At 51.6% G+C, this 13,673-nt stretch overlaps 1 protein-coding gene across 1 annotated transcript in view; it reads right to left on the reverse strand.

Moving 5' to 3' along the window:
* Positions 1-4,862: 4,862 nt before the first annotated feature.
* SHISA6 (shisa family member 6) overlaps positions 4,863-13,673 on the reverse strand; it is a gene marked incomplete at its 5' end in the record, with an annotated part of 259,822 nt that continues 251,011 nt past the window's right edge. The window contains 3 exons of the mRNA XM_040244435.1: positions 4,863-5,413; positions 7,232-7,384; positions 11,667-11,723. Of these exons, the coding sequence (XP_040100369.1) occupies positions 4,863-5,413; positions 7,232-7,384; positions 11,667-11,723 (761 nt within the window). The remainder of the gene's footprint in view (positions 5,414-7,231; positions 7,385-11,666; positions 11,724-13,673) is intronic.

Here is a 13,673-nt window from a genome sequence, read left to right on the forward strand (position 1 = left end):
GTAGCCCAGGGGGGTGCCTCCCCCTCCTCCAGGTGGTGCAGAGCACTGTGTCCAGACTCGGTCTTCAGGACACAGGTTCTGGTGGGAGACATGACACCTGTCGCTGCAGAGTCCCTGCAGTGCATTCTGTCTCCCCCGTGGCTTGGAATGCATCACCGAGCTGATATCAGATACAGACTTTGTGCCCTGGTGGGCCAACCTCTGGATCTCTCTCCTCTAGCCCATGCCATCTCGGAAATCAGAACCGCCTCCCTCCAGCTCTAAGGACCACATCAAGATGAGCACTTCAGAATTCCCCAGTGACTCAGACACCTGGGGTGATACGGGTGTGTCTATATGGGGTGGGGGTGGATTCCAGGACACACGGTTGGTAGCCCCCTGAACAGGTGGGCCCCCCCCCTTTAGATGGGAGAGTGTCCTGGGGTAGCTGTGGCCATGAGGCCCACCCCGGGCTCTGGGAAGGAGTGCAGAGGCTGCCCAGGGCACCTGACCATGTTGCTGTGGGGCACGTGGAATGGGGTGTGTGCGGCCCAGCTGGGAGGGGAGGGATGCTGAGAGGAGGGGGTACTAATGGGGAACGGGAGCCCTACATGTGCGAGTGGGATAGAACTTCAGAGCTCATCTGGTCAAAGCCCCCGCATTACACGTGGGAAAAGGAGGCGCTGAGGAAGAACGCAGCTGGTCCTCGGTCACGTGGCAAGACGGAGACAGAGCCAACGTGGAAGCGACTCTCCAAGAGCCTCAGCCCCGTGGTTTTTCCTCCTGTAGTATGCTGCCTTCCAAAATCAAATACAGAGCACAGGAAGACACAGCTCTCATATCAAATCTGTCACTAAAATGCTGCATATATATATATATATAAAATACATAGGAACCCTGAAAAATACATCATTGAAGCACAATGACCTTCCTAGAAAATACTCCAGAGCCAAGTTTCCCAGGTTTGGGGAGGAGGGTGGAGGAAAGTGGGGGGGGAATAGCGCAGGTGCTTCCTAGGATCTTGTTCACCAGCAGTACCTGAAGGTCAAGTTCACAGTTACCTCTGACTGGAATCTGAGGCAGAAGGCTGGGGCAGACAGAGTATCTCTGAAGAAAGTGGACTGTTTGGTGGTAGGGTTACTGGGCTTACTGGAATGGATATTTCTCCAAGCTCAGACAGTCATGAGGCTCTCTCATCTTTTGGAGACGAAGAGAGGTCTGTGATACACACAAGCAGGACAGGCATAACTGAGATGAAACAGTGGCCGAGAGCCCTCGAGGATATGAATCTTTGGCCAGAGCAGGAGCCTCTGGGCTAGTGGCAAGCCAGGGCAGGGGCTTCAGGGACGTGCCAGCTGCAGGAACCAAAGCCAGTCTTTGCCTATGATGCCTCTGACAGAGTAGTTTCTATCCTTTATCCCATGGGGGCAGGAGGTGAAGGGTTAACCAATGAGGCCAAGAGAGACCTGAAGAATGTCTCATTCTGGGACTGTCTTCATTGAGAGCTCCAGATTTTAGAACCACGGGATAGCGCAGCAGGACCAGGGAAAAGAAACTGGGGATGGAGAGAGGTAACTGAAAGAAGACCGGGGCCAGGGAGATGAGAGGAGGAAGGGCTGAATGAGCATGGAGGAGTGAGGTCAGTTCTGGGCTGAGAGTGGAAAGAGGGGAGGAGATATCTGAACGAAGAGAAGGGTGGGAGCTTTTTAGAAGGCAAGCCCATCACCCAAGACACTGGGGAGCCCTGTGGGTAAAAGTCCATTTTGGGGATTAAAGAAACTCTTGGGAAAGCATTTGTCACTTACGAGCTCCCGGAGCCAGGAGTTCACTGGAGGAAGCGAGGCAGGAAAGGTAGAAAGGCATGACAGATAATGAGAGCTCGGCTGCCATCAAAGGCCAAGCTGACCAGCACAAACCTTCAGGGCAGGAGAGAACCCATGCAGACCCCAGTGTTTCCACAGCAGAGCAATGGAGACTCAGAGAGCCAGACAAGCCGAGGGAAACATCGGGCTCGGGGCTACCCTTAGTGGGAGAGCAGGGCTTCCATTGTGGGAGAAGGGCCAGCCCTTCCATGTGGGGTAGTGGCCACCAGCCTGGTGGTGCTGGAAGTCTGGATACCCAGGTTCCAGCCCCAGAACTCTCTCCTCTCTGCTAAAAGAACTTGTCCAGTAATGCAGCTTTGCTCTTCCTACAAACATGGATGGCACAACTGATAAACCAGATATTGCTGTGTCCCAGTTAAGACATCACTGTATGGATCCTGAAATGAGGGGACTGAATTGGAGCTCGTCTGTAGACCTCTTTCTCTTATTTTCTTCCTTCCTTCCCTCCCTCCTTCCAGACTCAAGGGTGAAGCAGAAGAATCATTACAAAGAAGTAAAGGGTCAGATAGAAATTTTTTGATCCAACCGACAACCAGGGGTTTTAAACTGGGCAGCAGGAACGCTGGGATGAGAAATGGTTCAGAATCAACCTACCAAACAGACCCCAGATGGACACACACGGCTGGGGAGAAGCATCATTGCCCTGAGGGCTGGAGAACTTGGTGCAGAGAGGATGGTGCAGACATGAATGAGAACCAGTTTCTGGTTCAGGTCTGTGTTTGTATCGATTCACATCCACCCACGTCGTTTCCTGGCTTTGCACCAGCCTTCAAGGGGAGTGGCCAAGGACTGGATTAGAGAGCAGTGGGCAGAGGGGAGCGGCTGTGACAGACACATGTTCCTTTCCAGGAGTAGCTGATTCCTTCCAGCCCAGCCCTCTTAGTTTCATCTTCTGGAGCAAACTTCATAAACCCTTAGGGACCAGCCCTTGAGACGGTTTATGTGTTTGTCAAGAAGGGAAGCAGAGAGTTATCCCTGACCTCACAGCCTCACAGCCCCAGTGACACCGCTCCCTTGGGGATCTCAGGGCAGTGTCCATCACCCCCAGCCTCAGTCCCCCTCGTGATTCATGGGATGGTGAGCACTGTGGTAGGGAGGGGAGGACAAGAGCTTTGGAATTCTTGAAAAAGTAGGAGGAATCAGTCAATTGAGTCCTCTGTTGATTAGATTAAAAATTCCCAGGGCTGACCCTGGGGCTTTCTCCCTGCCCCACTGCTGCTTTTTAAAGGGTCATACGTGTTGTATGCGGAACTGGGGAATCTAAAAGCTCGTTTAAAGTCATTGCTTTTGGAGTCTGACTGTGGCGGCTGTCACATTTGTAGTATTATACCTTTGCCCAATAGTCTGAAGCCAGTTCCCCCAGCTCCAGCCCAGGGAGGTATCCTGGCCCAGAGAATGGAGCCTTCTCTCCCCCCACCCCCCACCAGGCTCTGGTCTCTGGTAGTAGATGCTACTTTGTTCACTGTCTGCTCTCCAGGTGGGTGTCACACCCTGTCCACCCCCGCCTGCCCCGCCTTACCCCCCCCCCCCGCCCCCGCACCCTTTGGAGGCAGAGAAGAGGCTGAGATGGGCTGCGAGGGTGGGGGCAACCCCCCAGTAGAGCTGAGGGCATGGATGTGCCTGAGGCCGAATGCCCCCTGTAGGGGAGCACTGTGGAGGTACCCAGTTAGCCCCCAGACCAGTAGCCTGGAGTACCATTATTTGCGTCTGCTAATTGGTCTCTGTCCGTAGATCCAAAGGAGACACTGGAGAAAGAAGCAGCAACCAGGAGAGAGTCCTGAAGCTGCAGGCAGATGGGGGATGTGGGGCGAGGGGGACAGGGTGGCGGCAGGAGGGGAACCTGGCAGAGAGCAGGTTCTCAACAGAGACGGGGCCAAGCACAAGGGTCGGGGTTGGTGGGGTGGGGAGTCAGTGATGCAAAGAGTGGAGAGGTCGAGGTGCAGAACAACCAGAACAACCGCCTGGGGTCCTCCTTTGCCTGGGGCTGGGCTGTCCACCTAGTAGCCAGTGCCTCTGTCCTGCCTGGTGCGTGTGGCGGGAGCCCTGGGCTAGAGGAATGGCCAGCCTTCGAGGCCCAAGGTGTCACAGTGGCCTCCCCACAGCTGCTCTCGGGCCAGGGGGCAGAGCCTCTTGGGAGAAGAGCCAGGGAGGGGAAGGCAGGCCAGAGTGGCAGGTCACGGTTCAGACAGACCCGGAGGCCTGGAGGAAGTGTGGAGATCATTGGGTTGCTGGGGAGAGCCACCCCAAAAGCCCCTGCACCCCATCCCTACTCTGTTCTGGAATGACGGGCGGAAGCCCCAGAGAACCCAGGGACGGAATCTAGGGCTGGGGGCGGGGGAGGGCCTTGTGGGCGGGGCAGCCAGCCGGAAAGGGGCGGGGTTCCCAACCTTGGGGCGGCAGCTGAAGGAAGGGAACACCCTCCAGGTCCTGGGGCTTGGGGGAGGGGCACAGGGGAGTCAGCAGAGAGAAGGGCCACCCAGTGGGGACCAGAGAGTTCCAGCGGGCAGAAGAGAATCATTATTGTGCTTATGGACACAGCAGCTCCCTGGCTCTGAGAGAGCGAGCAGGCAGTTTTTAGGCACTAAGAAGATTTCTGTGATGCGGTTTTAGGTGAATGAAAGAGACCGTGGAGCCTATTCCGTCAGCCCATCGGCCAAGTCAAATCCGGGCGGGCAGCTTCCGGCCAGGGTCTCTTGGCGGACGGACCTGCAGCTGAGCCCCCCAGGAGGGGGAGGGAGACGTGGGACTGAAAGGAACTTGGTGACAGTGGGAGAGGGGAGGGAGACCGGGGCCTCGCCCCTCACCTCGCTCCCCTCCGATTCTTCTGGAACAGTGAGGGTGACCCCTCTAGATCCCAGGTCTGCGCACGCGCTGTGTCAGGCCACCAGCCGAGTCCCAGGAGTATGGCTTTCTGGGAGAGGCGGCCCACCCCCAGCCCCAACAGGAGAGGACGAGGGGAGGGGCTCCGTCCAGGCCCCGCCGACCCCGGGCCCCTGCCGCTCACACGGTCACTTCTGTCTTGCTGGCTGTATAGCAGGTGTGGTGGCCCGGGATGTAGTGCAGCTGCTCCACGGTGTTGTGTCTGCGCGAGGCGAAGGCCTGGCGCTTGGCCGCCGTGCGGCTCTGGCCCAGGGTGGCGTACGAGTTATCCGAGGCACTGGGATGCGAGTGCATCTTGGTCATGCGGTAGCGGTCCAGCACAGGCGTGGACACGAAGACATCCGTGTGCGAGATAGCCCGCGCCAGGGACTGCTCGGGGAAGGCCGTCCGCTCCGGGGACAGCAGCGGGTCCTGGGAGTGCAGGCGCTCCGTGGAGAGCAGCTGCTCGTCCGAGAGGAGGCGGTCGTAGGGCAGGCCGAAGTCGTCCGGCAGGCCTCGCTCCAGGGAAAGGACCCGGTCCTGCGACATGGCCCGGAGGGGCCGACGGGGTCGCTCGCGAGGCAGCGGCTTCTGTTGGGACATCTGGATGACGTTGAGGGGGAGGGTGCCGCGGGCGGCCAGGTCAGGCAGGTGCCGCCGTCTCATGTAGTACTCGTCAGCTTCCTTGTCGGCTGCAGGGGAGAGACAGGGTGAGAGCAAGAGAGAGAGGAGTGAGCCGAGGGGGACACCGCAGTACTGCAGCCAGGAACGCACTGGAGTGATGCAGCCCAGAGGGGTCGACGCTTTGCTTCTCCACTGCGCGGGCAAGTCAGTCCTTGGGCTGTCTTGATTGAGTCGCTCAGTCGGGTCCAACTCTTTGCAGTCCTATGAACTGTAGCCCACCAGGCCCCTCTCTTGATGGGATTCTCCAGGCAAGAATACTGGAGTGGATTGCCATCTCCTCCAGATCTTCCCGACCCAGGGATTGAGCCTGGTCTCCTGCATTGCAGGCAGATTCTTTACTGATGGAGGCACAGGGGAAGCCCTCAGGGGTCTTGTTAAATGCAGTCTGATTCAGACCTGGCTCTGGGGTGGGTCTGCAAATCAGCCTACTTCTCCAACAAGCTCCCAGGCGATGCTGATGCCCCTACTTCTTGGACCCACTCTGGGGTTAAGGGACTCCCTCAAGGTCCCTGTGGCGTTCAGAGCCAACTCCATGGCAAGCCCATGACCCTGAACTCCTGCTCCAGGACTGCTTCTGCCATACCATGGTCCCAAAACAGAAGAGCTCCCTGGATCTTGCTGAAACTCCCAGGTAGCAGCCAGCAGCTTTCTGATGAGATTCAGAACCTCTGTCCAAGGAAACAGGATTGAGAACCAGCCTCCTGCTAGAATAAAGCAGGATGGAGCACCATCCAGGAAGCACTTGTGAAAATGCTTCCTGGTTACTTAGGAACATGCTAACACCTTCTCTGGAGTAACAGCCTATGCCTGGGATGCCAACACATGGCGCAGGATCAAGTCTACATACGCTTTGCCTGTGCCCACAGGACGAGCAGCCCGGGGCAACCCCATATGTGCACCTTATTCAGATGCTCCGCCTTTCCCTCGATCCTGAAGCTCACCCTTGAACTCACCCAGGATGATCCTGCCTTACCCCACAGGTGAGGAGTGAGGCTTCCTACAGACAGTCTTCCAGATCGCTGCAGAATGTGGGATTCCCCACATTTAACCATAGAAACTCACTGTGCCACTTTGGAGGTGGCCAAGGTTGTCTCCTGAGCTGAACTGCTATCACAGTAGGTCACTCTGTACCTTCAAGTGCATGCTCGGCCCTGTAGCTGGGTGGTCATCAAAACAGACTCATTGGGCAGTGGGGGCAAAAGGTCCAAGAGTTGGAAAGCTAGAAGAAAGGACTCCTCTTACCATATACCTTCTTGATATTGTAACATCTGAAACATGTCAGTCTCAAGAGCCTCCCCAGACTCAAATGGCAGAGCTAGGACCATGGGATGACCTGGGCTCAACTCATGAAATGGGATGTGTGCACAGGTCTCAGGTTCCCAAGACAGCGCTGATGGAGTTAGGCAGAGAGCTGGTTTATAGGCCTTTCCATAAGCCCAGGTCTCTGGGAAGAGCCTCAGAGAAAGCTCTGGCATTGATCACTTTTACTCCAAGACAGAGAGCAAGGGAGGCCCAGGGTTTGAAGAAGGTAGGTGTGGGGTGAGGCTGGGGGAAGGCTTTCTCTTGCAGTTAATGTGATGTAAACCACTGCCTCCCATGGGAATGTGGGTCTGAGGATCCCTTGGCCTCCTCTCTACCGAGGGAGAAGATGGACTCACGCTCTAAAAAAACAAAAACGAGGGACTTGTTTGTTCTCTTCTTCCACTTTCTGTTTGTTCTTGGGACCCCACCCCATGCCCTCAGATGTGGGGCAAGAGAGTGAGACACCAGAGATGTCATAGAGGCCTTGAAAGCAGCCCTCAGCCCTGGGAAAATATCCCACTTACTTAGCCTCTTCAGGGATGAGTACTTGCTGGGGTGGGTCTTCACTGCAGACTCATAGGATGGGGGCAGGTGGGCCAGGTTCTGGAAGGAGCGTGAGAAGGAGAGGTCATAGGGCTCGGTGGCCGATGTCAGAATGTTGTTCATCCGAGGCTTCTCTGCAAAAGAAGGGGGGGTTGTGGTGTTAGTGGGGACAAAGTTTTGCAGGGGCAGGCAGGAGGAATGTGTCCAGGTTCCAACTCTTGAGCCCATCCTGCTTTCCTGGGACCCTGTGCTAGGACACAGGTGATCTGGTGACTTGATTTCCCTCTGCTCAACTCCAGTGGCCAGCAAGCCGGGGGGGCAGGAGCTTTTGGCTGCACTGGCCATAATGACAGGTCACCCTTCCTTGAATGGCAGACTCTTTCTCCCAGTACATCACTGGGCTGTCAGATGAAAATGGAAGCCCAGTGGAGCTGAGGAGGTGGGTCATAAAATCATTCATTTTGCTGTGAATAGTATTAGGCAAACTAGTTCTCAGGCTCAGAAAAATCTAAGTTTGAAGGAGAAGGAAGGAGAGTGACTCATCTCATCTGCGTACCCTTAGGACTGGGTCCAGGACCTAGCTTCACTGAGACGCCAACCCACGCTGTCCATGGGTCATTTCACCTCTCACACTGCCCCTTCCACCGTTGGCTCCTCCAAGCCCTGCTCCTGACAAGGCACTGTGAGCTGCAAAACTATTTCCTCTTATTCCAGTTCCTTCCTCTGAATCCCCCTTAGCCATCTCTCAACTGCTGGAGGAAAGAATGTAGGCAAAATGTCTAGCATGTCATTCTGTTTTTCTCACTCCATCCCTTGAGACAGAACCTTGAGGTTCCAAAGTCTAAGAGAGAGAAGGGAGATTGTTCAATGCCGGACCTGGAGAAAAGGAGGGGAAGTTACAGGGGAAAAAGACCAAAGAGAAGTGAGATGAATAACTAATGAGGTGAATGAGCTGGTCTGGGCTCTGGGGGCCAGATTAGGAATACTACAGGAGTCAGGGGATGGGGGAGAGAAAATGCAGGTATAGCTGATGAGTGGCCATGAAGATGGGGGAAAAAAAGGAATGGAGAGCCCGGGCAGGAAGGCAGGCATGCCTTGGTGCTTGGATGACTTGATGTACAGCAAGAAGTCAACAGGGATTGCTGGAGAAACAGTGGTACCATTCCCAGAAATGAGGCAGCTAGGTGGCTTCGAATCATCCCTCCTGCTTTGGGACTCCCAAGTAGGGGCAGGCTCTAACTTTGGACAAGTGTATCAGAGGACTGTGGTTCCCCATCCCCAGCAAAGGGAATGCTATGAACCTTGAGACAAAGAGAAACTCTTCTAGGATTTGTTCAAGGACAATCTCAGTACAGGGAACTCCTAGCTTCTCCATTCTTTCCCGCCCTCACGGTACCCTCAACGCTGGGGATGGAGCCAGGGAAGCCCAGCCAATGATCAGGTATTCATGCCAGCTTGGTGCATATGTGAGGGGGTGGGGGGATGCTCTACATCCCTGGGTGATCAGAACATGCTGTACAGAAAGAGCCTCCCTAGCATGGAGGGGGCTGGTGCCAGGGAGTGGAGTGGGTAGGGAGCCAGGAGCACTGCTGCACAAAGCTGGGAAGGAGCTACCAGCCCCTTAGCTCTTGTGTCTTCACTTTGGGCCATGCTCGAGAAGAACAAACTTCCTCTGCTTGTGGGCATCTTTCTTCTACCGAGGGCATCATGCAGCTCACCCACTTCCAAATGCAACGTTTCTGGATATTCTTACCCCTCACTGTTCTCCAAAACCTGCCACGGAGCCAAGGCCAACCCTTTCTTGCTTTCTGCCTCCACCGTGATTGATTGCCTCTGTCCCCTCGCTCACGCTGTCTCTCCTCTCACAATCGTTTCCTTACTCTTCCTCTATCCAGATTCTCCCCTCCCTTAAGACTCTTTGCTGTGAAAATATGACATCTTTTCAGCCCGGAGTGGCATCTGGTCTTCAAGCCCCTGTTGCTCTTCTGGTCAGTACCAGCCAGTTTAGTGTCTATGTGGTCTCTCATCATCTGACTCTAGTTGGTCTTGTTGATCTCCAAAGATTGCCATCTCTTTGACAGCAGAAGATTTGCTTTCCAGTTCTTCTGATGCCTTCACAGTGCTTGGCCCAAAATAAGAATTCAGTTAATGCCCGTTGGCTAATCAAGTAGACACAGGTCGCCTCCTCTCTTGAGAGTTGCTCTGCCAGCTCCTGGGAAAAGTAAAACATCCAAGGAAGGAATGAAGAGAAAACCCTGCTTCCACTAAGCTGCGAGCTGTTCAAGTGCAGGTACTGGGTCTCATCTATCCTCAGTGTTCTCACATCAGGTGGCAAAAGAAGACAGGAAGAGGAAGAGGAAAGGAAGGGTCCTCCTTAAGTCCATTCTCTTCATCTGCATCTCCATTCCTTCCCTGAAAATAGGTTCATCAATACTGTTTTCCTATATTCTGTATATATGTGTTAATATCAAGAGGGAGATATATATAATTAAGGCATATATATAAATATATATATATAAAACTATGTCTGATTCTCGTTGTATGGCAGAAACCAACACGAGACTATAAAGATTATCCTCCAATTAAAAAGCAATAAATCAATAAATAAAATTTCACATGGATCACAACTTTGAGTAACTCAATGAAACCATGAGCCCTGCCATTCAGGGCCACTCAGGACGGATGGGTTATGGTGGAGAGTTCTGACTGACAAACTGTGGTTCACTGGAGAAGGGAATGGCAAACCACTTCAGCAGTCACTCTGTCCTTGAGAACCCCATGAACAGTATAAAAAGGCAAAAGTAAATTAAATAAAGGCAAAAAAAAAAAAAAAAAAAGATTGGTTCCTCCATTTGTATTCAGGAGGCTTCTTCTGGGGAATATCAACTCAGAGTTAGTCTTTCAGAATGATACTGAGCAAGCAGACATCCTCGCTTGCCTTTTCTGGATCCTCTTCCTGCTGCTGCTTCCTCACCACGGGCGTCCCCCAGGCTTTCTGCTTCTGCCTTCTGCTTTTCTCTTTCAGCCTTCTCGCACAGATTGCCCCTACTCCCAAGACTTCTGTTGCTGCTTCCAAAGCATAACTTAAATCTTTGGCTGTTATCTCCCTCCAGACTTCATGTCTGTATTTCTAACTGCCTTACTGAATGATTTTCCTTGCAGATCTTATAGTCATATCCAGCTCTCGATGTCCAGATCCAAACTCACCATCAACAGCTCCATCCCACCAGCAACACTGGCTGCTTTCCTGATTTCTTATATTGCTTTCATAAGACCTTTCATTCTTTCATTGATCGTGACTCTCCATTTCACTCATAATTGACTCTTATCAGCCACATTCAGTTAGTAACTAAGACTTCCCTATTCTTTCTCCCAAATATTTCTTAGCTGAACCCTTCTTCCTATTCCCACTGTCAACATCACTGGTGGTACCAGCTTCTTTTAGCTGATCAGTGTGAGCAATCTGATTTCCTCCAGTTCTACTTTTTCCTAGACCCTGCAACTTGAAACACCCTATTAAACTGTTGCTGTCATCACATATTTTCATTAGGAGCCTAGCACTGGAGGGGGACCTCAAGATAGTTCACTTTTGTTTTCCAAATTCTACTGCAGAAACAGAGCACAGTCCGACATGAGAGGTGTAGATCTCTCTGCCAGGCGAGCTGCAGAATTTATCTTTGTTTTGAGTTTCTCTCTCACTAAAATTTAGTGATGTTTTCATTATTTAACAGCCAGGACAGAAGAATGACTGATAGCTCATAATTTACATGGCTGTCTTGTGTTCTATCAAGTTTTGAGCCTGTACCAAAAATAGTTTTTCACTGCAGTTGCAAATGATAAGCTGTGATCTGAAGGGAGGGTGTTAACAATGTAAGAGGGAAACATGGTTTTGTAACTCTTTGGCACTTTGCTGACACACTCATGCTCTGCAGCTTTCAGGTTCTTCCTCTGTTGGGAGCTGAAGCTCAAGTCATCCAGTTTGGTTTTGAGTTTTATCCAATCTTAATTAGTTTGGGGGAGGATCGATAGAGTTTTCCACATCTCATGTCATTCCTAAATGGCACCACAAGTAGCCCTGGGCAAAGAAGAGTGTTCACTCCTTGCTGTGGACACATGGAATTTATGGCTGCAAGAAATGATCATGATCATAAGTGAAATGGATTAAGAAAGGGGCTTTCTCTTCCCCTTTCATGGCAGAAGATCACTTTGATATCAGAGACAGACATTAGGGGGGCAGTGATCTAAAAGTGAGAGTGAGGCATTGTGGTCCTAGAGGAGGGCGGACACCCGGCTCCTTACACCACCTTAGCGTCAGTGAGCCAGTGACCGTGCTTGATGCCGTAATCGGCATCAGTAGCTAGGATGGAGCCACTTGGGAGGAGGATGGAATGCAGAACGCTCTCAATCATCTCTCACCATGTGTAGGGGTCTGGGTAGCGCTGCTTAAAATCGGATGGTTATACTGATGATCACCTGAAAATCACAGAAAAAAAATTTTTAAAGACGAGTTCAGGAATTGCGTAGTCTCTTCAACACAGCAGCACCTCTGTTGACCTCCGCTATGCTTCTCTGAGTCAAAGGAAGCACTTCCAAGAAACTCAGGCCTTTGCATACCCTAGAAACAAGGCAGGGTCCTTCCTCTGATGCTTCTGTTTCTCTTTTTCTGCATTAGGGCTTCCTCTGTCATCATGGTGAGCCACCTACACCGGTAGATCTGGCTGACCAGCGTCAGAAGCTTTATTAGGGTGGAGGAGAAGAATGGAGACTAGGGGACATTTGGCAAATATACATACAGGGGATGGAGAACTGAGCAGAGGAAGTAAATCTTTTTGAGGGGAGGAGGGTGTTCAGGCATGGTTGGACAGGAAAGGGATGCCCTAATGTAAGGTGCTTGCATCTTATAGAGCTTTAATTTGTCCTGGGTCTTTATACACAAGTATCTGGGTGTGTCCTGAGAGGTAGTAAGCTGACATGAACCACCGACTGCCTGAGATCCAGAGTCCTGGATCCTGGTCTCTGTCCTGCCTATAAGTGACACAGCCCGCTATTTCAAAAGCATTGGTTTAAATTAATGCAAAAGTCCACATTGATTGAACAAGCCACACAATGAATAGAGTTATAGTTGCTGTAGAGAGCAAAAGCCCAGAGACTTCCTTTCTCAAGTTTCTGCAAACTAGAGAGATTCTCGGAGAAGGCAATGGCACCCCACTCCCGTACTCTTGCCTGGAAAATCCCATGGATGGAGGAGCCTGGTAGGCTGCAGTCCATGGGGTCGCGAAGAGTCAGACATGACTGAGTGACTTCACTTTCACTTTTTTACTTTCATGCATTGGAGAAGGAAATGGCAAACCACTCCAGTGTTCTTGCCTGGAGAATCCCAGGGACGGGGAAGCCTGGTGGACTGCCGTCTCTGGAGTCACGCAGAGTCGGACATGACTGAAGCAACTTAGCAGTAGCAGTAGCATAGTTGCTAAAGTCAGGAGTTCAAGGCTTCCAAAACTGAATGAAGATTTGGCTTACCACCAAAGCACAGTTCAATATTGTATTATTGCTTCACTTCACCATTGTATGTTTGCTTTTTGTTGGTATGTGCATCTTATTTCAACCAAAGCAAAGAAAGGAGGAGGCATGAGGTCTTAGCTTTAGTTTATCCAAACCACGGGTCACAGCCCTGCCATCCTCTTAGGTCTAGATTTGCTTCCATTTCCTGGATGAAACCATCTTTCCTATCTTTGGCATTATACCCTCTTGCTACTCATCCTTAAGCTCTTTCACTAGATCACCTTTTCTCTTTAATTCTCTAAATACTAGTATGTCATGAGGCTTGGGAGTCTTCACGAAGACTTGGGGTCTATCTTCTTACCCCGATTGAGAGGTTTCAAGTCTACACCTCTGACCTGAGATCTATCTGGTCTGTGGGGTTAGATTTTAAGCTGCTTATATCTGTCACCATGAAATTCCTGTTCTTAACCCAAACCATTGCATCCTACAGTGAGCTCATCATTTTATTCTCTGCTGCTCAAGCCCTGTCCATGGTACTAATGTTCCATGGGCTTGGAAAGCTAAAGCAAAATTTCAGTTCTCATTCACCATTTCCCTCCCTTCATCTTCCATATCCATCCAGTGAATGCCCAAATTCTCCTCATATGGCAACCTCCCAAATCCAGGCCCACAGTATATCTTTTTTTCCAGACTTCTCTTAGTTCTAGTCTCTAGCTATTTCCAAGACAAATCGTCCTATGTACTATCACCAGACAAAATTTCCCATACCAATGGAATTATTTATATCATTCCTTTGCTTCAGAGCAAGATCTTAAGTATTCTATCCAGTGGAATATAGTTTGGGGCAGGAAGCCACCATTTCTCACATGAAGACCCTCTACCTTCTCAAAGCAGAATATTAAGTTATTTCCAAGACAGACA

This window comes from Oryx dammah, unplaced genomic scaffold, assembly GCF_014754425.2.
Source record: "Oryx dammah isolate SB20612 unplaced genomic scaffold, SCBI_Odam_1.1 HiC_scaffold_8, whole genome shotgun sequence".
NCBI classification, from domain to species: Eukaryota; Metazoa; Chordata; class Mammalia; order Artiodactyla; family Bovidae; genus Oryx; species Oryx dammah.